At 42.7% G+C, this 27,772-nt stretch overlaps 1 protein-coding gene across 1 annotated transcript; it reads right to left on the reverse strand.

Annotated features, from left to right (window-relative positions):
• Window positions 1-1,781: 1,781 nt before the first annotated feature.
• Window positions 1,782-27,406, reverse strand: LOC117504369 (UPF0606 protein KIAA1549-like). The gene is given in 22 exon segments (XM_034163831.1): window positions 1,782-4,908; window positions 4,997-5,151; window positions 5,223-5,350; window positions 5,443-5,495; window positions 6,796-7,089; window positions 7,459-7,594; window positions 12,444-12,679; window positions 12,743-12,942; window positions 13,142-13,156; window positions 13,331-13,458; window positions 15,777-15,982; window positions 16,057-16,241; window positions 16,463-16,640; window positions 16,716-16,867; window positions 16,981-17,040; window positions 17,161-17,347; window positions 17,415-17,714; window positions 18,097-18,179; window positions 20,920-22,044; window positions 22,047-22,193; window positions 26,038-26,205; window positions 27,033-27,406. Coding segments are annotated over 21 exon segments (4,299 nt in total). The 5' UTR covers window positions 26,144-26,205; window positions 27,033-27,406; the 3' UTR covers window positions 1,782-4,683.
• Window positions 27,407-27,772: the final 366 nt, after the last annotated feature.

The following is a 27,772-nucleotide window of genomic DNA, read 5'->3' on the forward strand; positions in this document are numbered from 1 at the left end:
TTTTGTGCTCTACAAGCGTGGAGGTTTTGTTACAGTAAACATAGTTCTGTTTTTACACCTGCACCTTCAGAATAAGAAACATCACAACTATCACATGAGCTGTTAACTTTATAAAGTCACATTTTAAAACATTTACATATTTGATACTTTTATAGTTTGAGACAGTGCTTTTAAATGTAGATTTTTATTTAATTTGATAAGGTTAGACATTGGCTCAAAGAAAACTGGTTTAAATCATTTTTTTAAATTATTTTATATATAAATGTACATTAGAATGAGCTGTTAGCTGTTTTTCAACTGATTTTAAATAATGTCTAAACCAATCAGCATTAAGTTTTACAAATATGTAGCATTTTGTATATATAACTTTTAATAATCTGTTACATTTTAACTAAATTACCCATCAAAAATATAATGACAGTATTAGCATGCAAACACGAGCACATTACAATGCTAATGCTAGTGTTGGCTAACTTACTCCATTTTTTTAATGTTGATGTTTATAAAATGTATAATAATGAAATTTGCAACTATAAACATGATGTAACAGAGTTAGGAACTATGCTAGATTTGGCTAACTAAAGCATGTTTTTGTTATTAATATCATTTTATGCACAATATGTTATCTTATTGACAAATTAGCATGCTAACAAGTTACAATGCTAATGTGTTAGCTGACATAGCATGTTTCCCATTCTGTGTTAATGATGCATTTGTCAGATTTATTACAAAAATGTTAGGTATTTCTTGAAAAAAAAATAATGTGAGCGTGTGGAGTCGTGAGTGTTACATCAGGACCTCCAGTCTGCACTCAGACAGCTTTGGACAGCCAACACCATGGTTCTTGTCTGCTGTGTAGAACACTTTGCCCTTTGGACTTTTTATAGACATTGGTAGGATTTCTGGAGGGGTTTGGACCTGTGCCTCATGACGTACTCTCTTCCTGGTTCATCCTGATGTTGTATTCTTAGAAGTTCCTTGTTTCATCTTGGATCGTGGATCTGATGCTCATTAGCTCTTGGCCACCATCTTTACACTCAACATACAATCTTGTGGTGCTGTACTTTGGGTGGAACCCACCGACACTGGGAGGAGTTTTCTGTGTGGCGTTGATGTCCTCCTGGTATCTTGCTTCTCGGGACCCATCTTACTCTCTGGAGATATGTGGCTAAGGATGTCTTCCTTGTTCTTCATGGTTTCCAATGTTCTTTGGGATGCTGTCTGGTCCTTGGCCCCGCCCACCTTCCTTTTCTTCTGACCACACCTGTCCAGGCTACTGTTCATCCTTTTCAGTGTCTTGTTGACTCTTGGCAAACACTTCAACCTGTCCTACATGTTTCCCAACTCTTGCGTCAGGAAGGGCATCCAGCATTAAAAAAAAAGCAGCCAAAGGGTCTTACTTTTTGGCTTGATCAACTGCTAATTAAGTCAGGTGTGCTCAGCCAATCACAAGCTGGGAAACTCCAGATGTGACCAATCAGCTGTGGTTGCAAAAGGTCAGGTTAGGTGATGCCTGATGTTTGGGAGAGGGAGGTCAAAGTCAAAGGAAGACGTGGAGTGTTCTGAGCTTAGTGTGACAATACTTATGATGTCAGGTTGAAGATTTGACAGCATTTTGAAACACATTAGACATCGAAGACATGAAGTGGTGAGTCCAGCAGCCAGGTGTCGTGGGCGTGTCCTTATCCTCATCCAATCAGCACTCAAGCATCTGGATCAGCTTATGTTCTCTCACAATGTATAAATAGATCTTTAAGAAAAATTAAAGAATAAACAACACATTTACTGTGAACATTTTTTTTATTTGTTTGTTCAACAATCTGTCAAACACCAGAAAGATTCATCGATCCAAACCACCCAAAGGTTCAGATCAATAGTTTCACGCCTGGTTCTGGTTCTCCTCAGCGTTTATTATTACAGACCCACTGAAACAATGCGGGTCATGTGACAACTCACGAACCAATCAGGGCTCACACTAAAAACCACCAATCACTAAATGATTGATAAAATCAAGAATTTCATTCTTTCTTTTTGAATATTTGATTTGCATTGTTTTTTTTGTTTTTTTTCTCCTAATGAATCAGATGTATCATTAAATATTCTGACTAGTTTTGTCATTTTGTTTCACTCCAACATTCATTGGACTGGTCATGTTTGTTGTTGTTTTTTTATTTGTTTGTTCATAACGTTTTTTGTCGTAATCGTCACACGGTGAGGAACACCAGAACACAAAATCAAACTTTGATTTTTACAGCTGATGAGTGGGCGTGACCAAGTCCTACAGCCTGACTGACAGGTGCATGTCTGTGGGCGGGGCTTATTGGCACTGTTGCAGAGCTTTGTCTGTTCACAAATAATAGATCCTAAATAGATTATATTTTCTATACAACACCAACTGTTGAAGATTTTCAGTTACATTCAAAGTATCTTGTGTAAACAAAAACAAGCTCACATGGTGTATTATCTTGTCTGTGATTGGATGATTGATGGCTGATGTCACTGTGACGTTTGCTCACTCTGAACTCGATACGTAAACTTTAATTTTTATTATTATTAATATTATTTTTTCAGCAGCATGCCTGCACACGACATCGACATCACGATTCAAAAGGTTAAAGCACAAATCATCCTCTCAAACCTCAGGAACCAAATCAGGATTAAACTGACTGATTTGAAATACACGTCTGTTTCAAAGAATCAATCAATCAATCAATTTTATTTATATAGCGCCAAATCACAACAAACAGTTGCCCCAAGGCGCTTAATAAAGAATCCGATCACAGATTCACAAATTACAGAACCACATAGATCCAATCATATTCATTAACACACAAATCAAGAATTTTCCAAAACTAACGTATGCAGCTAAACTGTAAATTCATGTTCTGAAGTTAGCTTATTATTAGATTTGGTTTAAATTTGGTACTTAAAAAGGCACATGGTAAAATGTACATGCAAATAAATTACCAAGGATACCAAATAAAGTGTAAAACACTTATTTCGAATGTGGTCCTTCTGTTAGCAACAGCATTAGCATGTTAGCATGAGTACTGTTAGCAGCTTTATTTAATCTAACAACTTTACCCTGTACTTTGTCATGAATATTACAGCCCAAAGGGGGCACTGCCTGGCATTTATAATTTGCAGGTTGTGGCAAAAGCTGTTGAAGTATTGTCTAAATATTGGCAAAAAACGAAGGGTGCCACCATTTTGAAAGGTCGCATGATGTGAGCTAAAATAGCGTGGAGGAAGAATTGATTCTGTCCGGTTTGCTTCCACGTCAGACTAGTCACCGGCGTGACAATATGTGGCTGTATTTATGCGGCATACAAGGCTTTTCCTTAATTATATTAGTTATATTAGTAATTATTTGTTGTTAGCATGCTAATGCTAGCATTAATACAAAGAATAGGTAAGACACTTTTTTGGCCAACAGGTCTGCAGTCTAATCCATAGACTCCAGGGGGCGCTATCATGGCTGCAGAGGTTCAATTTGGTTCCATCTGGAAGGAATGAGAGTTATTTGTGACACATGACTTCCTGTAATTTCTGTCCTTAAAATAAATAAAAACCCTGCAACAAACTCGAGTGCTTTGAGAGCAACAAACGTTTACATCAAAGCTGTTTTTTAATGTTCTTGCCACTAACACGGACAAACGGGCGAGCGGCTATGCTAAGCAACGTTAAAAACCCAAACACGAGATCAAACACAAGAGGAATACAGCCATTAAACAGCATTTTGGTCATTTTTTTCTCTCAAAATAAAATTTATATAGAAGCAAAAATAACTTGCATACATACATTAATATTGTGCTCATTGGGATCTCTTACATATAATATATATATATATATATATTTATTATGTTTTTTTATTTGTTTTATATAGTTACATCTCATTTTTCGTAAACTGAGCAGCTGTCGACAGTGTGCCATCTCGCCAATATGGCTGATGGCGGCAAGTTTATTCTGTGAAATTTTCTGGGGAGAAACAAATTTAAAACCCTAAAAACAAAAAGTTATTTAATTTCCATTTTAAAAGTTTCCATCATAAAAACCAGACGTTTTTTTTTATTATTATTATTTTACATTCATCTCCAAATTGTAGCTGCAGGTTTTATTTGTGCTTTTAAAAAATAAACTGTCTTAAAAAAAACTCCTTCAAACTGATTTTAAATGTAAACTGGTTTAAATTGGTTACAAACATAAAATATTTTTTTATTTAATTTCCCTGCTGATGGAAATGGTACAAATTTGTTTTTCTGGATTAATTTTAGAATTTCACAATGACACTGACACAGTTATTTAATTAATTTGTAAAAGGAGATATTAAATACCAAACAACGTATGGGTGGAGCTGATGAAGGCAATGTGTGGTCAGTAGGAGGGGCCTATAGGAGGCTGACATTAGCACCACAGGAGGTCGGGGACCATCCACTCTGGGAAGCACTTTGATGGAAACACGAGGAGACAAACTCCCGTCCAATGAGAGACTGAGCTGAAGGACAGAGGACACGGACCCTGTTATGTACCGTTTGAGTCAGAAGCCAGATGTGAGTTGTTGTCCAGAGTCCTTTGGGACACAGATCTAAGTCATCCAGAATGTTTACCTGCTGAGGGTGTTGATCCGGTTCTGGCAGCCTCAGACCGGGTTTAAAGGACAACGGTTTGGTCCTGTTCAGCGGTTTAAGGGTAGCTGGTGACTGCGGCCTGTTTCTGGGCCAGGCGCCGCAGCTCCTCTCTGATGGCTTTGATCAGAGAGGCGGAGGTATGGGCGGACGGCGAGGCGTCCTCTGGTAGGTACTCTGGTGTCGGAGAGGTCAGGAGGAGGGGCGGAGCTGAGGGGTCCCGCATTAAGGAGGCGGGCATCTGGAAAACGGAGGAAGAAGATAACTCGGGAAACGACAGCACCTGCAGGGAGAAAGACAAACAAAGCCCAAAAGTCCAAACCCATTTTCAGTTTAATTTCCTTTGGACAGCTTTAGACCATCAGACTCACACTCTCTCTGCTGGCTCCTGGCCTGGAGAGGTCCTGGTCTGAGTGCTGCTGGTTCCAGCTGGAGCCCGTGGGGCCTGACAGGCTGCGGCCCACCGCAGGATAGACCCCCATCTGACTGGACAGACCCACCTGGGTCAGATGGTGGAGCTGCGCTCCTGCAGGCCGTTGCAGGATTTAGTCTCAGTTATTTTAGTGGAAAGGAAAATTAACAACAAATAATGTCTACCTGTACTGCCCCCTACAGGCCGAGGTCTGGAGGAGGATGGAAGGTCATCATACTGCCCCCTGTTGGAGTAAACCGACTCCTGCAGCTGGTCTCCAGTCGAAACAAATCCCGCTGAGCTCAGTCCCTGTCTGAACACGAAAACGAAGAAACGAAACCGTATGAAGTCCAGCCTGAAACAAAAGGCGCTCTGTGTCGAGCCTAAAACCAAAGCTGGACTGACCTGTGCAGCAGACCTTGGACTGACGTGGGAGACATTCCTAACTCAGCGTATCTCTGGAAGAAGAAGATTGAGACTGTGACTCCTTCAGAGCTGTCTGTGCGACGTGCTGGTTTCACTCACTAGTCTCCTTGAGAACAGCCTTTTCCAGACCGATTTACACACAGTACCATGCTGTTCGTATTCCTAAATTCATTCACTCATTCATTTTCTATGTCTACTTAATGAATTAAGGGTCAAGGAGAGGGTGCAGCCTGTCCTGGTGGTCATTGGGCGAGAGGCGGCGTTTACCCTGAAGAGGCCACCGGTCCATCACAGGGCCACATACAGACAGACACCTTACTCACCACTTCACCTAACCTCTATATCTGTAGTAATGGGAGGAAGCTGGAGTGAACATTGGCGGTGCCAGGAAATTTTTGTTGGGGGGGCTGGGGTAAAAGTTGGAGGGGCTCCACAAAATGTCATCAAAATGAACAATATATAGTAAATTGCTTTATAAATACCAAGGTATACGTATGTTTTAGTCACCCGTGCTCCTCTAAAATGTGGTATCAATGCACACACACATCACTTAGAATGATATAAGTATAAATAAAGATAAGTGAAGTTTTAAGAGTGGCCATAATAAATATTTAGGAAACCTAAATTTTTGGAGTATGGAGTTAAATTTGTCTCATTAATACTTGCAAATGCACAGAGGGTGATTTACAAATATCCTTTGATTTCTACACGTGCTTTGTGACCTACAAACACAAATTTCTGATTTGGAACTTGTGTGTGGGTTTTTACAAATAAATGTTTATTTGCATAACTGAAAATTCTGTTTGTGAAGGGTGATTCAGCATTGGATCACTGAACACACACGTTCATCACTTTGCTCAGTTACGCAATATTGAGACATTCTCAGCACAGATATGTCAGTCAGAATTATTGGGGGGGCTGAGGGGGAGCTTGGCTCATTATTGGGTGGGCTTAAGCCCCCTCCAAGCCCCCCCTGGCGCTGCCACTGGGAGTGAAGCAAGCGATCTCACGACCTTTTTACTGTGAGGCAACAGTGCTAACCACTACGCCACCGTGCCACCCATATTTCTTAATGATTGATGAAAATGTTCATGTCCTCACTGGTCAGAGAAAACTGGCTGCAAAAGTGAAGATTTTTATTAAATAATATTTATATTTATTTTTGTCCAGTGACTTATGGTGTCTGAAAATAGAGGGACTGTATAAAAATGTCTAATTCCTTAACAGTTCAAGTGATCTTTTTGTTAAATGCTTTGAATTAAAGCTGAAAGTCGAGACAAGATGGACATCTGGATCGTTGTCCAAATATTTATGGACCCAACTGGCACTCACCACAGAGAAAGGGCTGTGAGAAGGGGCTGCTGGGTAAGAGCCCCACTGCCGTCCGGGAGGCTGGCCCTGAGGGGAGGGGCCAGGCAGGGCGGGGCTAACACCGCTCGGGCCGGCGCTGCCCTGTGACGATGGCGACACGAGGGCAAACGCGTCGTCCAGGAGGGAGTGCATCTGCTGCCGAGCCTCCTCAATGGAGGGTTGGGGTGGCATGTAAGGGGGTGGAGCTGAGGCGGAGTTAAACACTTCATCGGTGGGGGAGGGGCTGGCGTGGCCCAGGGGCAGGTCAGGGTCTGACTGTGAGACAGATGAGTGTACAGGGCATCAAAAACCCTCATCTGATTCTGAGACACAAACATTCTCACATTGTTTGACATGACTGTAGACGGATGCTAATTCTTACATTTTGTTTTTAGGTCAGTCATATACTAACATTAGCATTTAATGCTAACACATTCCTATAAGTAACGGTGACATTACTATGGATGTTTCCAAAAGCTAATGCACACCCCGTACATGCTTTGAGTTCTGTCACATGCTAACATGAACTTTTTATGCTAACATATTCCTCAAAGTAATGGTAACATCGCTATGGAAGGATGCTAATGCTAATTCTTGATAGTCTTCGAGCTCTGTTACATGCTAACTTTAGCATGTATGTCTTACCATGTATGCCACATTGTTGAGACCTGGATATTTCCTGTAGGTGGCGCTCTGATCGGTGAGGAGCCGGTCTCTGTCTGTGTCGGGAAGACTTCCAGGTCCTTGCTGAGGTCGCTGACCCCGAGGAGAGCGCCTCCCTCTGGAAGATTAAAATAATATTTGTATCGGGAAATGAAACATGCTTCATAGTTGTTCCCTGCCTGACTCGAAAATCACTAAGGGCCCTTGGGCAAGGCCTTTAATCCCCTATTGCTCCCGGTGTGTAGTGAGCGCTTTGTATGGCAGCACCCTGACATCGGAGTGAATGTGAGGCATAATTGTAAAGCGCTTTGAGCGTCTGATGCAGATGGAAAAGTGCTATATAAATGCAGTCCATTTTTACCATTTATAGTTACATTCTCAGCTAAGATTTTATCTTTAAAACAGTTGACACAAACAACAGTGACCTCTAGTGGCGACCAGGATGCTGCAATTAGTAATGAAGCATCACAGTCTATATTTGATTTATTTTTGCTTTTTTTTTTTGCATGTTACGAGATGCCAAAGTGGACCAGGGTTCTACCTAGGATCATTTTAGTGCCGGTAAATTATGTGATTGCCGCTCATAGCTTCAGGGAGCCACGGGCCCCTGGATCTGCGGCCCCCCAGAGCTATATGGTTTTATACCACTAAAACATTCTTGGCAAGTCTTATTTTAACTAATTTTTGGTGGTTTTAGATGCACTGAATGCAAGAATAATAAACAAAAAAATTATATTTATGTTGTAATATATGTAAGATCAAAGTTATTTTTTGCATGTTTGTTAAAAAGTCTAAGTTAATAAATTAAATAACATTGAAAATGTTAAAAACACATGAATATTTAATGGACATAGCATTTACTCTCTTCTTCAAAAATGACAAACAGTGGCCTTTAACTCAGTGAAGCAGGCAGTTTTTCTCTCATCCTGAGTTTTTTTTTCTTTCAACAGTTTGAGTGGGATTGCATTACTTTTTCTTTTTAAACAATATAACACCTAATTGCCTTGTTTGAACAACAGCTGAATCTGGACTGATTTGTCAAACCTGCTGATTTAAATGAAAAAATTTGTAAATGAGTTTCATTTTCCTCTTTCACTGGCGCTGTGCCCCTCCCCTCCTCCTCCTCTCTCTCTCTCTCTCTCTCTCTCTCTCTCTCTCTCTCTCTTGCGCACGCGCATCTTCTGTTTTTCAAACTTGGAGCTTTTTGGAAACATGAAGCCTTTCAACTGTAAAATAAACCAAATTTCTGAACTCAGATACAGATACAGAAGGACCTGGATTAATGGCGGATTTTCATGGTGGCTTTTTTTTAGCTCAGAGAAGAGACGCTGTTACCAGCTGCGGCACTTCACAGTGCGCCGCTGTGGCCACAGAACGCGCAGACTCTCTGATCTCTCAGTCTCAACACTGCATTTAATCTATTGTTAGACTCGATTGGCTTTGCTCAAAATGTAAATGAGTCCACCCACCACTTTAATCATACCTTAGATCTTGTTCTGTCTGACTTATGGTATGGAAATTGAAGACTTAACAGTATTCCCTGAAAACCCCCTTCTGTCTGATCATTTCTTAATAACATTTACATTTACTCTGATGGACTACCCAGCAGTGGGGAATAAGTTTCATTACAGTAGAAGTCTTTCAGAAAGCGCTGTAACTAGGTTTAAGGATATGATTCCTTCTTTATGTTCTCCAATGCCATATACCAACACAGTACAGAGTAGCTACCTAAACTCTGTGAGTGAGATAGATTATCTCGTCAGTAGTTTTACATCCTCATTGAGGACAACTTTGGATGCCGTAGCTCCTCTGAAAAAGAGAGCTTTAAATCAGAAGTGCCTGACTCCGTGGTATAACTCACAAACTCGCAGCTTAAAGCAGATAACTCGTAAGTTGGAGAGGAAATGGCGTCTCACTAATTTAGAAGATCTTCACTTAGCCTGGAAAAAGAGTCTGTTGCTCTATAAAAAAGCCCTCCATAAAACTAGGACATCTTACTACTCATCACTAATTGAAGAAAATAAGAACAACCCCAGGTTTCTTTTCAGCACTGTAGCAAGGCTGACAAAGAGTCAGAGCTCTATTGAGCCAAGTATTCCTTTAACTTTAACTAGTAATGACTTCATGACTTTCTTTGCTAATAAAATTTTAACTATTAGAGAAAAAATTACTCATAACCATCCCAAAGACATATCGTTATCTTTGGCTGCTTTCAGTGATGCCGGTATTTGGTTAGACTCTTTCTCTCCGATTGTTCTGTCTGAGTTATTTTCATTAGTTGCTTCCTCCAAACCATCAACATGTCTATTAGACCCCATTCCTACCAGGCTGCTCAAGGAAGCCCTACCATTAATTAATGCTTCGACCTTAAATATGATCAATCTATCTTTATTAGTTGGCTATGTACCACAGGCTTTTAAGGTGGCAGTAATTAAACCATTACTTAAAAAGCCATCACTTGACCCAGCTATCTTAGCTAATTATAGGCCAATCTCCAACCTTCCTTTTCTCTCAAAATTCTTGAAAGGGTAGTTGTAAAACAGCTAACTGATCATCTGCAGAGGAATGGTCTATTTGAAGAGTTTCAGTCAGGTTTCAGAATTCATCATAGTACAGAAACAGCATTAGTGAAGGTTACAAATGATCTTCTTATGGCCTCAGACAGTGGACTCATCTCTGTGCTTGTTCTGTTAGACCTCAGTGCTGCTTTTGATACTGTTGACCATAAAATTTTATTACAGAGATTAGAGCATGCCATAGGTATTAAAGGCACTGCGCTGCGGTGGTTTGAATCATATTTATCTAATAGATTACAATTTGTTCATGTAAATGGGGAATCTTCTTCACAGACTAAGGTTAATTATGGAGTTCCACAAGGTTCTGTGCTAGGACCAATTTTATTCACTTTATACATGCTTCCCTTAGGCAGTATTATTAGACGGCATTGCTTAAATTTTCATTGTTACGCAGATGATACCCAGCTTTATCTATCCATGAAGCCAGAGGACACACACCAATTAGCTAAACTGCAGGATTGTCTTACAGACATAAAGACATGGATGACCTCTAATTTCCTGCTTTTAAACTCAGATAAAACTGAAGTTATTGTACTTGGCCCCACAAATCTTAGAAACATGGTGTCTAACCAGATCCTTACTCTGGATGGCATTACCCTGACCTCCAGTAATACTGTGAGAAATCTTGGAGTCATTTTTGATCAGGATATGTCATTCAATGCGCATATTAAACAAATACGTAGGACTGCTTTTTTGCATTTGCGCAATATCTCTAAAATTAGAAAGGTCTTGTCTCAGAGTGATGCTGAAAAACTAATTCATGCATTTATTTCCTCTAGGCTGGACTATTGTAATTCATTATTATCAGGTTGTCCTAAAAGTTCCCTGAAAAGCCTTCAGTTAATTCAAAATGCTGCAGCTAGAGTACTGACAGGGACTAGAAGGAGAGAGCATATCTCACCCATATTGGCCTCTCTTCATTGGCTTCCTGTTAATTCTAGAATAGAATTTAAAATTCTTCTTCTTACTTATAAGGTTTTGAATAATCAGGTCTCATCTTATCTTAGGGACCTCGTAGTACCATATCACCCAAATAGAGTGCTTCGCTCTCAGACTGCAGGCTTACTTGTAGTTCCTAGGGTTTGTAAGAGTAGAATGGGAGGCAGAGCCTTCAGCTTTCAGGCTCCTCTCCTGTGGAACCAGCTCCCAATTCAGATCAGGGAGACAGACACCCTCTCTATTTTTAAGATTAGGCTTAAAACTTTCCTTTTTGCTAAAGCTTATAGTTAGGGCTGGATCAGGTGACCCTGAACCATCCCTTAGTTATGCTGCTATAGACGTAGACTGCTGGGGGGTTCCCATGATGCACTGAGTGTTTCTTTCTCTTTTTGCTCTGTATGCACCACTCTGCATTTAATCATTAGTGATTGATCTCTGCTCCCCTCCACAGCATGTCTTTTTCCTGGTTCTCTCCCTCAGCCCCAACCAGTCCCAGCAGAAGACTGCCCCTCCCTGAGCCTGGTTCTGCTGGAGGTTTCTTCCTGTTAAAAGGGAGTTTTTCCTTCCCACTGTAGCCAAGTGCTTGCTCACAGGGGGTCGTTTTGACCGTTGGGGTTTTTCCGTCATTATTGTATGGCTTTTGCCTCACAATATAACGCGCCTTGGGGCAACTGTTTGTTGTGATTTGGTGCTATATAAATAAAATTGATTTGATTTGATTTGATTTGATCTCTGCTGCTTGTGATTTGATACAAAGAAAATGAGAAATATATTTCTTATTACTTTAATTATTGGTTTAAAATTGCAAAACCATGCTTCTATAAGCTTGAAGTATGATCGAACTGGTACATTTTCAGAAACATTTCACTTCATTTTTCAGAAATTCTGTGCTGGGTGGCACAGCCAATTTGAACTCGAGAGCCGGGCGGAAATTTGCAGTACCGGGCAAGGCCGCCCAGCGCTGCCCACCGTGGCTAGAACCCTGAAGTGCAAAAGAACATGGAGGTTGAATGGGTCTCACCTGCATCCATCAGAACCAAAATTTCTCAACTGAATAAGCATCAGTTTTTAATGGAGTTACTTCTAAAATAAATAAATGAATTAATTTCCATCAACATGGTTTTACACACGCTGCTGACTTTTTGTGTCACATTCATTAATGCGTGCTGTAAACCACCACACAAATGAGCAGTGATTTATAATTGATTCATTGATTCTTTACCACAGTCTTGATTTGGGTGCACATGGACACAAGCAGGAACAAACTTGCTGTATTAATCTGTCCTGTTCTGCTTTGATCTGATGCATCAATAATCCGTTTTTAATTAAATATCTTTAAGCAGACCATTATAACATGTGGGAGTGTCTAAATGCAGAAGTGCTGTGTAATGAAACAACAGACGTTTTTCCTAATATATGGATCAAATGGCAGCTTTAAGGAGCACTTTCCACCTCTTCCTGGAGTCCACAGGGGTCGGTGGCGAGTGGGCGTCGGTTTGCAGGATGCAGTCCATGTGGTCGTGGGCGGAGCTGTAGAGACGTTGTGCCGCTTCACTCTGCACGGGGCCGTCGCCAAATGCATCCATGATGTCATCCATGGATGGGAACTCACACTGGCCTCGCCTCTTGGAGCGTTGTCGCAGCTTGTTCCTGTGGTGCTCCATCTCCGACTTGTGTCTCAGCGCCACCTGCAAGTCACACAGACCATGACAGCTGTGTTCAGAACATTTTGCATGGTGAAATTCTCTCACCTCTGTGTTGACCTTCTCGGTGAGGGCGGGGCTTGGCTGGCATTCTGTGTGCAGCGGCAGCGGCGGGCTCGGTCGCGGCTGCATGGCGATGAGCTGCACCTTGTTGGCCTGGCGGCGCACACCATCAGATGAGCCACGGGACAGGCGGTCCACGTGGTCGAAGATGGAGGACGATGACAGCAGCTCCTCTGGACCGCTGCCTGGTGATGTGTGGGTGAAAGGTCAAAAGGTCAGAAATAGGCAGTCAACCTTTTCAGAGTAGAATATTTATTAATGTTACCACCATGCTAGCTAAATGGACACACCCCCCGAAAGGTTTTTCTCAGCCACGCCCCTTCCAAGTCATTTTATGAAAAATCAAAACTTTAGCTCCAAACACAAAGAAAAAAGTCTACATACCGATTTTACTTCTGCCTGCGGTCCACAGCAGACAGCAAAACAAAAGAAGAAGACAGGTTAATGAACCTCCAGTCACATGATCACCTGACTTCCTGCTAACGCAATCACTCACAAAATTACAAAGATTGAAATAAATTACTATTTTTAAATCATTTAATAACCTGCATGTCAATCAAAAAGCTCTCCTACCATTTTTGGACAACTTTTGGTGCGGTTTCCCCTCACTGGGCGTGGCTACAGGCCGGGTGCTTTCCTCTGCAGATTCTCTGCCGCTTGATTGGTCGCTGCCCAACGAGTCACCATCTGATGGGCTGAGCCTGATAGCAACGTGTGGACACGAGTTAGCATGTTTTAAGTGCTAAAACACATGACTTTAGTTAGTATCTTGTTTCTGGGATATATGAACAGATATAAACATGCTAATGCTAATGCACTCTTAAACTCAATCATATACCAAATGTCTGTTGTACTATAAGTACTTTAGTCTTCATGTTATAAGGTATATATATGTGTGTATGTATGTATATATATATATATATACACGAGGTCTGTCAATAAAGTATAGGTCCTTTTTATTTTTTTCAAAAACTATATGGATTTCAATCATATGTTTTTACGTCAGACATGCTTGAACCCTCGTGCGCATGCGTGAGTTTTTCCACGCCTGTCGGTGACGTCATTCGCCTGTGAGCACTCCTTGTGGGAGGAGTCATCCAGCCCCTCGTCGGAATTCCTTTGTCTGAGAAGTTGCTGAGAGACTGGCGCTTTGTTTGATCAAAATTTTTTCTAAACTTGTGAGGCACATCAAAGTGGACATGGTTCGAAAAATTAAGCTGGTTTTCGGTGAAAATTTTAACGGCTGATGAGAGATTTTGAGGTGATACTGTCGCTTTAAGGACTTCCCACGGTGCGAGACGTCGTGCAGCGCTCTCAGGCGCCGTCGTCTGCCTGTTTCAAGCTGAAAACCTCCACATTTCAGGCTCTATTGATCCAGGACGTCGTGAGAGAACAGAGAAGTTTCAGAAGAAGTCTGTTTCAGCATTTTATCCGGATATTCCACTGTTAAAGGAGATTTTTTTAATGAAAGATGTGCGGACGTGTCCGCGCGTCGGGACGCAGCCGGCGCGGTGCGGCAGCACAGGAAAAACACCTCCGTGTTGATAACCATTTGTAAAATCCAGGCGGCTTTTGATGGCTTTCAGTGGAGTGAGTATATGAGAAATTGTTTAACAGCTGGACATGTTCCAACTTGTCCTTAAGGCTTCCAACAGAGGTGTTTTTCCTGTGGCAGAGTGTCTCGGCGGGTGCGAGCCGACGCTGCAATCCGTCCGCACGTCTTTCATTAAAAAAAATCTCCTTTAACAGTGGAATATCCGGATAAAATGATGAAACCGACTTCTTCTGAAACTTCTCTGTTCTCTCACGACGTCCTGGATCAATAGAGCCTGAAATGTGGAGGTTTTCAGCTTGAAACAGGCTGACGACGGCGCCTGAGAGCGCTGCACGACGTCTCGCACCGTGGGAAGTCCTTAAAGCGACAGTATCACCTCAAAATCTCTCATCTCTCATTCACCGAAAACCAGCTTAATTTTTCGAACTGTGTCCACTTCGATGTGTTTCACAGGTTTAGAAAAAATTTTGATGAAACAAAGCGCCAGTCTCTCAGCAACTTCTCAGACAAAGGAATTCCAATGAGGGGCTGGACGACTCCTCCCACAAGGAGTGCTCACAGGCGAATGACGTCACCGACAGGCGTGGAAAAACTCACGCATGCGCACGAGGGTTCAAGCATGTCTGACGTAAAAACATATGAATGAAATCCATATAGTTTTTGAAAAAAATAAAAAGGACCTATACTTTATTGACAGACCTCGTGTATATATATATATATATATATATATATATATATATATATATATATATATATATATATATATATATATATATATATAGTTTTATAGTTTGTGTTATCACTAAATGTTGTGTTTAGCTGGTTTCTGATAAGGTTTAAATTGTCATTTTTTGTAATGTCAGTCCTGCTGAGTTAAAGCTATCGTTTAGCTAGTTCAGTGCTACTGATAATATGCTAATACAGATAATTAACATCATATCTGCTAAAGTCCAGTGCTAATGCTGTGTTTAGCCAATAAACGTGAGTGTTAACACCTCAGGGGAGCTTATGTTGATTGTTAATGCTAATTCACAAACACACACATATACATGCTAAAGTGTTCCCATTTATACTCCTGTTAAAGTGATGATGGCAAACACAGTGCTAATGCTATGTTTGCTAATAAACTTAGTGTTAACACTCCAGGGTAGCACGTGCATGCACGCACACACACACACACACACACACATATATATATATGCTAATGCTACATGCATTAAGTGTTCCCTTTTATACGCCTGTTAAAGTGATGATGGCAAGCACAGTGCTAATGCTATGTTTAGCTAATAAACTTGAGTGTTAACACTCCAGGGGAGCTTGTTTATGTTGATTGTTAATGTTAAAAACACACACACACACACGCTAATGCTACATGCTAAAGTGTTCCTATTTATACTCCTGTTAAAGTGACGATGGTAAACACGGTGCTAATGCTAACAGCGAGACTTTAGCTTGCGGGCTGACCTGCCCCTGTGGTGCACGGACTGCACCGCTTTCGTGGATGATCCCTTGGATTTTGGAGTGTTGAGGTCTCCACCATCAGAGGGTGTGGCCTCCTTGGTGGGGGCGGGGATTGGCCCTGGTTCCTGGATGACCATGATGTCATCTTTACTGTGCTGACCGAGGTGGAGCTTTGCGAAGTCGAAGCCCTTCACGGTGGGGGCCTGCAGCTGGATGGAACCAGAACATCAGGATCACGTCTCTGTGCATGCGCTTTAAGTGTGTGTGGGGTGTGACCTCTAACCTTCTGCCTCTGCTGGATAGCGTTGATGGCGTCTGGCTGGAACTCCAGTTTCTCGGAGCCGCACAGCTTCCAGTAGAGGATGATGATGATAAAGACGGCAAGCAACACGGGGACGACCACGCCCACAATCAGCCAGATGCTGCTGCTCTGCGTCTCTGCTGGTGGCACAGGCAGCGTCTCCGCAGCTGCACAGGTGAGTGACATCACAGCATCGCGTCACGTGACCACTTCTGCTTCCTGTACTTCACTTTGTTTTTATTTAATCTCTGCTTCCTTTCATCATCTTCTGTGTGACAAAATTTTCTCTTAGCAAAATAAATAAATAAATATGATGATTTATAATAATAATAACAGTCCTGTTTTCACATCCACTGGGGTTCTGCTGTGTTTCGAACCCGTTACTCACGCTGGGCCAGTGGTCTCTGGACTCGGTGGCCCAGGATGATGGCAGCTCTCTGCAGGTCTACGCGGTTTAGGGTGCTGGCGGTTTCCTCAGCGGGGACACGTTCGCCACCTGGACCCTCCACAAAATACAACACCACCAGGGGGCGCTCCACTCCTGCCAACCTCTCCAAACGCACCACCTGGAAACCAGATGACACTTGATGCCACCTGCATGGATCCGGTCTGCCGTGAGGCTTAGACCGACCATCACTGACCTGCAGGTTGTTGTTGCCCACAGCTGTGGCTCTCTTCCAGCGCCCCCTGTTGGTTCCTCCCAGTCCCTCCTCCAGCAGCAGAGCCAGGCGTCGCTCCAAACGAGCCTTGAAGCTTCGCTCAGTAACCGTTTGATCCTGAACACCCAGTAGCACTAAAACACACACACACACACACACACACACACACACACACACACACACACTGTATAAATGTGGAAAACAAAAACCAGACCAGGACTGGACTGAAGGTGTGAGGTGGTCTCACCTGTACGGACCCATGTGGAGCGAAGGTGGTGAGATGTGTTGAGTTCAGGGTAGTAGAACGCTGTGGGCACATTTCAGGAAACACACAGTGAGGACACGCCCACTCCATACTGTGTGTGTGTGTGTGTGTGTGTGTGTGTGTGTGTGTGTGTGTGTGTGTGTGTGTGTGTGTGTGTCGTACGTTCTGCGATCTGCACAGCAGGAAATCCCACGTAGAAGCTAAACTCCACCAGGCTGAGCTTCCTCAGGTGTTCGCTGACCTCTGACCCTGGCAGGTAGCCTCGCCCATCACGCACAGCAAAGGTGATGTCTACTGGAACCTTCTGCTCTGGTACCACCCGGGCCACACCTGTGGTGATGTTAAGCAGCTGGACACAGAAAGTTAACAGCATTTGCAGGATGGAGAACCTGGATTTGGGTTCTGGGTGAACTCACCTGTACCGTGACGTTGCCCACTTCGTGTGAGCGCTGGCGAGTCGCTGAGTATGCCTTCTGCAGACCGCTCTCCACTCGCTCGCTGAAGTTACAAACTCGAACATCCACGTGGCTCGGAACAAACTGCAGAACCGAGTGGATCTGGTACCTGAGGTCTGGTATGGTGTAGAGAGGTGAGACAGAGGGTATGGGCACAGAACCTCTCACCGGTTGACGGAGGGCGTTAATGACAGACATGGCGGTGTAGATCAGCGGTCCTGACACGGCCCGGAAAGCAAAACTGGACGGCGTTCTCAGGAACTGATTGGAGAACAGATGAAGGAGGCATAATGTCAGATGTTCCTCTTTGTTAATGACGTTCTTCTTGTTGGGTTTACAAATACAATTCTCTCTCTCTCGCTCTCTCTCTCTCCTGAAAATATATTTCCACACAGCTGTGATGAGAGAACCAATCACAGCTAGTGAAGCTCCCAACTCATTCGGACCTGACATGGCTGTCTTGGTGGCTTCCCTCACTATTTAAACTAGTTCCTGACAAACGAAATTGACTTTAATGAAGGAACAGGAACGTGCACAGGAACTCTGTGACTAGGTAGTCGTAGTTGACCTTAACGACTACTGATCTTAACCGACCTCTGGGTCCCAGTGAGAGAGAATGAAGAACTGTTTGTGAACCGTTTACCTGCAGCTCGACGGATCGGTTGAAGCTTCGCTTCAAAACATCTCTGACGTGACTGAAGCCAGGAGATGAACCTTTGGAGCTCACTGAAGGACACACAATAAACAATCAGCCAAATGAAGCAATCTGAGACATTAACACATGATTCAAAGACAAATGAAACCTACTAGCTCTCAATCAACAAAATGCAGAAATTTACTTTCGGTTTGTTCAAACCATTACATTTTTGTTTGTTTTTTTAGATACAGTGCATCCAGAAAGTATTCATGGGGCTTCACTTTTAATGCATTTTTTAATGTTACAGCCTTACTCCAAATGATTTCCATCATTTTTTCCTCAAAACTCTACACACAATACCCCATAATGACAATGTGAAAAAGTTTTTTTTATTTTGTAACGTTATTAAAAATAAAATAATAATAATCAGTAATAATAATAGAAATCACATGTACAGAAGTATTAACAGCCTTTGTTATGAAGCTCAAAATTGAGCTCAGGTGCCTCCTGTTTCCACTGATCATCCTTGAGATGTTTCTACAGCTTAATTGGACTCCACCTGGGGTAAATTAATTTGATTGGACATGATTTGGAAAGACACACACCTGTCTACATTTAAGTTCCCACAGTTGACAGTCAGAGCACAAACCAAGCATGAAGTCAAAGGAATTGTCTGTAGACATCAGAGTCTCAAGGCACAAAACTGGGTAAGGGTACAGAAATATTTCTGCTGCTTTGAAGGTCCCAGTGAGCACAGTGACCTCCATCATCTCTAAATGGAATGATTTCTGATCCACCAGGACTCTTCCTAAAACTGACCGCGCGTCTAAACTGAGCAATCAGGAGAGAAGGACCTTAGTCGGGGAGGTGACCAAGAACCCGATGGTCACTCTGTCAGAGTTCCAGCATTCCTCTGTGGAGAGAGGAGAAACTTCCAGAAGGACAACCATCTCTGCAGCAATCCACCAATCAGGCCTGCATGGTAGAGTGGCCAGACGGAAGCCACTCCTTAGTAAAAGGCACATGGCAGCCCACCTGGAGTTTGACAAAAGGCACCTGAAGGACTCTCAGACCAGGAGAAACAAAATTCTCTGGTCTGATGAGACAAAGACTGAACTCTTTGGTGTCATGTTTGGAGGAAACCAGGCACCATCAGCATGGTGGTGGCAGCATTATGCTGTGGGGATGTTTCTCAGCAGCAGGAACTGGGACACTAGTCAGGATTGAGGAAAAGATGAATGCAGCAATGTACAGAGACATCCTGGATGAAAACCTGCTCCAGAGCGCTCTTGACCTCAGACTGGGGTGACGGTTCATCTTTCATCAGGACAATGACCCTAAACACACAGCCAAGATATCAAAGGAGTGGCTTTAGGACAACTCTGTGAATGTCCTTGAGTGGTCCAGCCAGAGCCCAGACCTGAATCTGACTGAACATCTCTGGAGAGATCTGAAAATGGCTGTGCACTGACGCTCCACATCAAACCTGATGGAGGCTGAGAGGTGCTGCAAAGAGGAATGGACTAAACTGCTCAAAGATAGGTGCACCAAGCCTGTGATATCATATTCAAGCTGGCTTGAGGCTGTAATTGCTGCCAAAGGTGCATCGACAAAGTATTGAGCAAAGGGTGTGAATACTTATGTACATGTGATTTCTTAGTTTTTTATTTTTAATTTGCAAAAATAAAATTTTTTCATGTTGCCATTATGGGGTCCTGTGAGCAGAATTTTGAGGAAAAAATAATTCTATTTTGGAATAAGACTGTAACATAACAAAATGTGGAAAAAGTGAAGCGCTGTGAATACATTTCAGATGCACCGTAACAGAAAATCACCACCTGACCCTGAACCAGGTCAAAGGGTCACCAGGTCACACCCTGACTCCTCCCTTGGTTCAAGAATGACCCTGTCCTTGGTTGCATTTCTGCAATCAAACGATGAAATGAACACTTACACCTGAGATCTGTAGGTTAATTAGCCCCTTTAATCCTGACCTGGCACCCACATCATCATTAAGCCTTTTATCAAGTTTAACTTATTATGTTTCTGTTCCAGTAAAAGAGCAGTAAATAGTTCAGATTATTATTATTCAACACTTAAATCTGATTGGTGTGAAGCCAAAGAACTGTGTCCTTTCACTCTTTTTTCAAGAATGCTGACCAGTCGGCACTATTTCACATTTCAAAACCATGAAAATCAAAAGCTGAAAGACAATCACATGTTTTGTGGGTTTATTTAAAAATAGCTCTCTTTCTTTTTTTTCCTCCTTGCTGTTATTACTTTTAATACCAATGGAAAAAATGTTTCAACTGGATTTTACTTCGCAATAAAAAGAAATAAAAGACAACAAACTCGTAAGTCCCTTCAGCCTCTCCTTTTTCCCCACTTGGGGGCGCCACAGCAGATCTGATATGAATCTTCATGCTGATTTGGCACAAGTTTTACAGCGGCTGCCCTTCTTGGCAACTCCAAATTACACGGAGGCTGGAAAGGGGTGATCTTGAACCAGAATGTTTCTGCTGTGGAAACAAGAGCACTCACCGTTTGGGCACCACATTATAACCTGATGGGAACAAATTTATAAAAATGGCTTTAATCTGTCCAGATAAAACTAATAAATAATCTAAACGAACACTACACATTGGCATGGGTGAAAACTGGTGAAACCAAACATGACCTGATTTTGAAATGGTTTTAAAGTAAACTGTTTGAATTTGATATAATGTGGTTATGTTTGGCTCTTCGTTGGGTTCCGAGCGGTTAATCTCACTTATAATAACAGATTCAATATCTGATCATTAATCAGAACCAACACGTGCGTCCTCTTACCAACTCTGACGAGGTACATCTCCGGTTTGGTGACATTGCACATGTACTGTCTGGAAGGCGGAGTCTGGACCACCCTCGGCGTGGTGACGGGCGGGGATCTGGTCAGGCTGATGGCTGTGATCTGGGTTGTGGTGGTGATGGCGGTGGTTGATGTGGTTACCTTGGTTGTGGTGGTTTTGTGCCTGGGGGGCAAGGTCTTTGCTGTGACGGGCCCCTGGGACTCTGTTAAATTGTGATCTGAAGGCCTTTCGGACCGAGTGGGGTGTTCTGGTGGAGTCGGCGGCGGAGCGCGGCTGGTAGTGTCGGGTGGAGCTCGTGCAGGATATTGATCCAGGATTGGTGGTTGTGGTGAAGGTTTGGTGGAAGGCGGTTTTAAGGTGGGAGTGGGTGCTAACAATTGGACTGTGAGAGTGGGTGAAAGGACAAGAGGAGGGGTGGGGCCTACTGGTGTCAAAGGTCGTCTGTCTTCAGGCCCAGGCGGAGGCCGTGAGCTTGGGGCCGGAGACGGAGGTTGCAGGAGTGTGTGAATGGGTGTGGTTATTGTCGTCGGACTGATGGTGGGTTTGGAGGAAGGCTGCTCAACCACGCCCTTTTCTGGGCGAGCCTCTCGATTTCTGGCACGCTCTCTTTCACGGGCGAGGAGGTTGGTATAGTACTCAAAACTGTTCATGTCCGGAAGCAGCAGTTCCGTTGGCTCCAGAGGCATCAGGTCCTCCAGGTCATAATCCTCCTCCTCCAAGGCGGGGAAGGTGTCTATCTGGACCATGTGGGTGTGCAGCCCCGCCCTGACAGGAATATTTGGCACAGAGGAGGAAGGTGAAAGGAGGAAGGGGGAAGAGAGTGGAAGTGTGGGTCGGGTGGGGAAGGAAATGTTGAAAGAGACCCAGTGGTCCCCCTCGTCTTTATCGTAAGGGCCATTAGGCAGGGGTGTGGCCAGAGACAGCTCCTCGCCATCAGGAACCATGAAGGACAACGTCTCCAGGTAGTCCCCAGATCCCCACGCCTCGTCCAGGGTGGGGCCCTGCCCCCAGGGTGGAGGGGGAGTGAGCGTCTGATGGATAAGAGGCGGGAGGGCTGGGGGAAGGCTCGGGGACAGGAGGTCCGGGGGTGTCAGCAGCAGGTGGATCCCTGAGCGCCTGAGTCCTCTGTCAAGTCTGCACTGGCACCATTACCATGGTTTCCGGCATCTGTGAGTGGGCTCTGAGCCAGGGCGCCAAGGGGGGAGGACGAGGGTGATGAAGAGGCAGCAGCAGTCCTGTTGAAGTCCAGCACACCTGCAGGGAGACAGAAAGACAGACTGTGTTCAAGGTTGTGCGGTCACAGCAACCAAGTCACATCTCTATGAAACATGTTGTTCATTTCTGGTCTACAGCTAAATCCAGATGGATTCTGGACCACCTGCAGATTTGTGGTTTGGGTTTGGGATTCGGTGCCACAGTACCCTTTGATTGGTCCACCTATCATTCTGTGAGATGAAACATTAATCGATCAAATTCTAATCCATTAATCTCAATGACAGCTGTCAGTCATCCACATGATCTGGATCGAAACCTGGATCCAGATCACGACCCAGATTGCTCAATTACAATAACACATGACCCGTCTGTTCTGTCTTCAAACCACCACATCTGGATGCGGAACAAAACTATTTGTGGTTGTAATTACTATGTTTCACCTGAACTCTATTCTGCCCCCTACTGGGCATCACAAAGAGCGACCCACAAAGTCAGTAGCATCACAGCAATTAAGAGTCTCCACCCCTGAGTGAAGCTCCACCCACACAGCTGTCATATTGAGCATCATCAGTACACATTCTCCTGGACCAGCGTCCATCAGTGTGTTTATGGTTTGACCTTTTGACCTCAGAGGTCAGAGGGTCACTGTAGGCATCCGGATCCAGTGCAATGTCGCAGTGAGATGTCTCTCTCTCTGGACCACATTCTGCACTCGCGCCTCTCATGATGTGCAGACTGTTGCCATGGTAACGCTCCACTTTGCAACGATGAAAAGATCAGACGAAGTTTTTATCTTAACTGCCGATCACAGCATGCTAGAGTTTAAAATAAATCATGGGACTGAACTCAAAGTGCAGACTGCCAGCCTTAATATGAGGACTTATAGATCCGTTGTTTATTTTTCAGAGACCAAAAGTATTTGGACAGCTGGGTGCTGCTTCCTGTTGTTCCCTGATTATTTCAGTGAACTGTTGTTGTTGTTATCTGACAATGTGACGTCCAAAGAGCTGTGACGCAAACCATCGAAGGAACACATCTGAGCTCAGGAAGAACAAAAGGCCAGATCAAGAACACACTGCAAAGGAACAATTCTGAGCTCAGGAAGAATAAAAGGCCAGATTAAGAACACACTGCAAAGGAGGTGTTTCTGTGTCAAAGTCAATCAAGAGATGACAGTCAATTTGCATGGTAACAGACTGTCCATAAGCATCTTTAAATAATAATAATAATAATAATAATAATAATAATAATAATAAAAAAGCCTCAAATCCTAAATTCTTCTTCCAGTGCCACTGAACTTTTTTTGTATGCAGGAAATGAGAGAATGAGTCAATTAGTCAAGTAATCAAGGCAAAAACAAAACAAAACAAAAACAAACAAAAATGCAAATACTGTTTAAGGTGGTAATTTAATTTAAAAACATGGAAACGAGATTTTCTGCAGCTTTGATAAAAAAAAAAAAAAAACAGTGACATCATCAACAACAAGAAGAACATTTTTCATTCTGATCTTTAAAATTTCAGAAGAATAAATAAATAAACAGGACAGAGCAAAGAGCCTTAAAAAGTTGTGGTGAGTCAGGCAAAAAATAATAATAAATGAATTTCATGAAACTTGGTGAAAAGTGAGGTCTATATAAAGGGGCGGGGCCAAGATATTTTATATATATCCTTTTTTCTTTTTTTACAATTTTATAATTTTCAACAGTACATTATTCACAAAACATTCCAGCAGTACACTATTCTGTGCTGTTCATTTTTATACACCAAACCCCCAACAACTGGACAAAAAGCGAATGAGAAACATAAAAATCTACACATAAAGAACCTAATAAATGAAATAAATATAAATTAAAATAAAATAAATTAAATAAAATAGAATACACAGATTGATTCACTTCACAGCTAACTGTAAAGTATATTAGTGATTTGGTTTCAAGTCATGGTAAGGTGTCATTCTAAATGTTTCCATACATTTCAGAAAAGGCTGCCATGCCCTGAGAAATTTTTCAATTGAACCTGCCAGGGTAATTTTCAATTTCAATTCAATTTATTTTCATTTATATAGCGCCAAATCACAACAGAGGTTGCCTCAAGGTGTTTCACACAAGTAAGGTCTAACCTTACCAACCCCCAGAGCAGCAGTGGTAAGGAAAAACTCTCTCTGAGGAAGAAACCTCAAGCAGACCAGACTCAAAGGGGTGACCCTCTGCTTGGGCCATTGCACAGAGCAATTCACAAAATGAATATACAGGAAATATCTCATTTTTTTCTAAATGCAAAAACCTCATGAGCTCTGCAAGCCACTGCATATCCTTTTTTTATACTGCAAAAAATATGTTTTTAATTATTTATTTTTTTTTCCATTTAAATTTTATTTATTTATTTTTTACTTTTTATGATGATCAGGTCACTGAGCAGTTGCTGGTGCAGCACAGATCCTGACTGACAGCCACCCAGGTTCATCCCAATCTCTGCAAAGTAACCACTGTTGGGCAGTGTACCTCATGGCATTCCAGAGGAGATATGAATTTAGCAAAGCATTGTCAAAGTTAGAAAGAAAAGACATCAAATTATATTGTCATTTATATCATAGATACTATGATTATACTAAAGTTATCAAAGTAGCAAATTGGCCATAAGACACACTACCCAACACCATCCTGCTGCAACCATGTAAAACATGGGCGTGTACTTGACCAGGTGAAATGTTCTCCAGCCGCTGGGGTCCTGTGCACTGAGGCACCTGCATGCTGGATCATGTCCAGAAACGCACCACATGGAGAGAATGCAGTACCTGATGTTCCCTCAATGTCTGTGATCCTCTTCATCTGAGTCTCACTAAGTAACCTTCCATTTGACACAAACTCATTTCAGTGTGACCCAACGATCTTCTACAGAGACCTAGTACCAAAGACATCCAGGTCTGACAACCATACAGCACGTCCGAACGCCCAGGGGCCTCATGCACAAAGGACTTGTGTGGATTTCCTACTGAAACATGGCATACGCCAAAACCCAGAAACTGGCGTAAGCACAAAAATATCCAGATGTATCAAAGTGTGCATACGCATGGATCCAAGCACGTTCCGTTTGTACATCCCACTGAAAGTGGAATTGAGCGCACATGCAGAAGTACCAAAATCCTCCCTGTACACAACCCTATTTAAATATGCAAATATATTAAAATAGGCCCTGGGACCTGGAGATTTGCCCCTCCGTCCAGAATGATCACATCAAGAAAAAGAATTTAACTGAGTGTGAGCTGCAGATGAAGTGAAGTAAATGATGTAAATGAAGTGGAGATACACAGTGGATATTTTATTTGGTACCCTGTCAACCGGAATAAACATGAGCGGAAGCAGCGCACACGAGCTGAACACACACTGCCTGGCTACCTGAATACACACTCATGCACCATTTGCAAGGTCCTCTAACAACGCTAACGCAGCCACCGTTAGTGCCACATGCTTTTATATCTAGCCATATAATTGCAAACACGTGGGTGTGTTAAATGCTCATCAGTGTCTCCAATGTGCATATCACTCTGATGACTTAATGTTTTCACATTTTTCATGGTTCCCAGCATCATCTCCATGTGGGAAGTTGACCAATAGCTGTAGAAACGTGTGTACACCAGCCAGGATCTTTGCGTGACTCACCACACAGTTCCACGGTCATTTCACTTTTGATACATCTGAAAGTTAGTGTGGAGACAAACGTACGTACACTACATTTTTGTGCATATGCACGCTTTGTACATGAGGCCCCAGGATCCTAAAGACTTGGACCTTTGTTAAAGATATCAGCATCATCAAACACCTCCGACCTCTCGACTCTGTCCATTCGGATTCTCAAAAGCCGTGGAACCAGAGACATCTTACCTGCAGCAGATGAGCTTGAGGTCGCCATGGAAACCAGTGTGCTGGCGATCAGCAGGAGTGCATTGAGGGTGCAGGTGGAAATTTGGGATTCCATCACAGGTTCCATCCCTCCTCAAAACTCCGCCTGTTGGTGGGCATGACTGCTCACGGTGGGCGGGTCAGGAAGCCCTGCACGTCATCACAGCAAAAACGTATCAAAGTGACAGTATTTAAAAATATCAATGGTGCTTTTTCATAACATTTTCAAAACTTTGGGAAATAAAGTTGCATCTGCAAGAACTATATTTGGTGATGCTGTAGAAAAATTATTTTATAATCAATCATCCTCTGTGGTGGAAGTTATTTGAATGACATTACCACAATCAAATTTAGTAAAAATCACAAAAGTTAAGTGGGTGGGGCTAAGTGAAGTTTACTCCACCTACTTATTAACAAAAAACAAAACAAAAATGCAATTTTGTTGACTGATCTCTGATCTGTCGGTCATCTGACCACTGATTGGATGTGTGCGCCCCCTACAGGACACGTCATTAAACCTTTTATTACTCATTTTCCGTAAAGTGAACAGATTATTTTATTTTATGTTTTTCTTGTTTATATCTCCAGTAAAATATTTAAAATAAGAACAGGAATCTGTAATTTCTCTGAATATTTGAAGAATCTCTAAAATGTCAAGGAATTTAAATTTTACTCAAAGTGCTTCAGTCTTATTGGCTGGTTGTAGGTAAAACTGGAAATATGGGCGTGGTTTCATGTTTGGGACCCAGATTGTAGGTTTTTTTTTTTTTATTATCCCCCCCCCCCACAAAAAATAAATAAATAAAATAAAATAAAATAAATAAATGTGATTTTCAATAAAACTGGAGCTGCACAAAATAAAGTCCAGTTTGAATGAAAATCCTCAGACCAGATTGTTTCCAGGAGCAAAACCATCCCTGAAACAGATTCATAAAAATCCATAAACGCTTGTGTGATCCAAACCCACCAGAACCGACCAGGTGGAGGTACATCTGTAGACCGGTTCTGATGGCCATAAAGTCTGATGTCGGTCTGTCAGAGCAGAACTGATCTGGACTGACATGGCCTACATCCATCGAGCCGTCTGATCCGGTTCCGTTTCCTTTAATTGTGGTACCTGGAGGACTGACTCCATTATCGGACGGATAACCCACATAGGACCCGGTCTGTCTCACCGGCCCCCCGTCCCGGTTCTGGCTCGACGTAACGCCGGTGTCCTCCTTACACCGTTACTGAGACTGTACCATTAATGCTGATCCGGATTGGGAACCGAAACGGTTTGTGTCGAGCTACATTTTGAAACCCGCCTCCAAAACCGTTCCGAACTGTATCCCGGATCAGAACCGCGGCGGGGATGTGGGTCCGGACGCAGACCTACCTGACATCCTGGAGATCCGGTTCGGCTCGACACGCCTCTTCAGCGGGGAGGAGCCGAACGTCCGCAGAACCAACAGAACCGGACCCGCAGTGCCGCGCGCGCTGGTTCCGATCCACACGAGGATTAACAAAGACACGCCAAAAAAAAAAAAAAAAAAAAAAAAAAAAAGATTCGATTTTATCTTTCAAGATTTTAAGTGATGTTTTTTTTCCTCCTATATATATATATATATATATGAAATGTCAATTTATATTTTATGAATTAGACAATTTTCATTTTATTTTTTAATTGGTATTTTTAAATTATTCAGTCTATTAGTAACAGTAAAGAAAGTACTTT

The sequence above is a fragment of the Thalassophryne amazonica genome, chromosome 22 (genome assembly GCF_902500255.1).
Source record: "Thalassophryne amazonica chromosome 22, fThaAma1.1, whole genome shotgun sequence".
In the NCBI taxonomy this organism is placed as follows: domain Eukaryota; kingdom Metazoa; phylum Chordata; class Actinopteri; order Batrachoidiformes; family Batrachoididae; genus Thalassophryne; species Thalassophryne amazonica.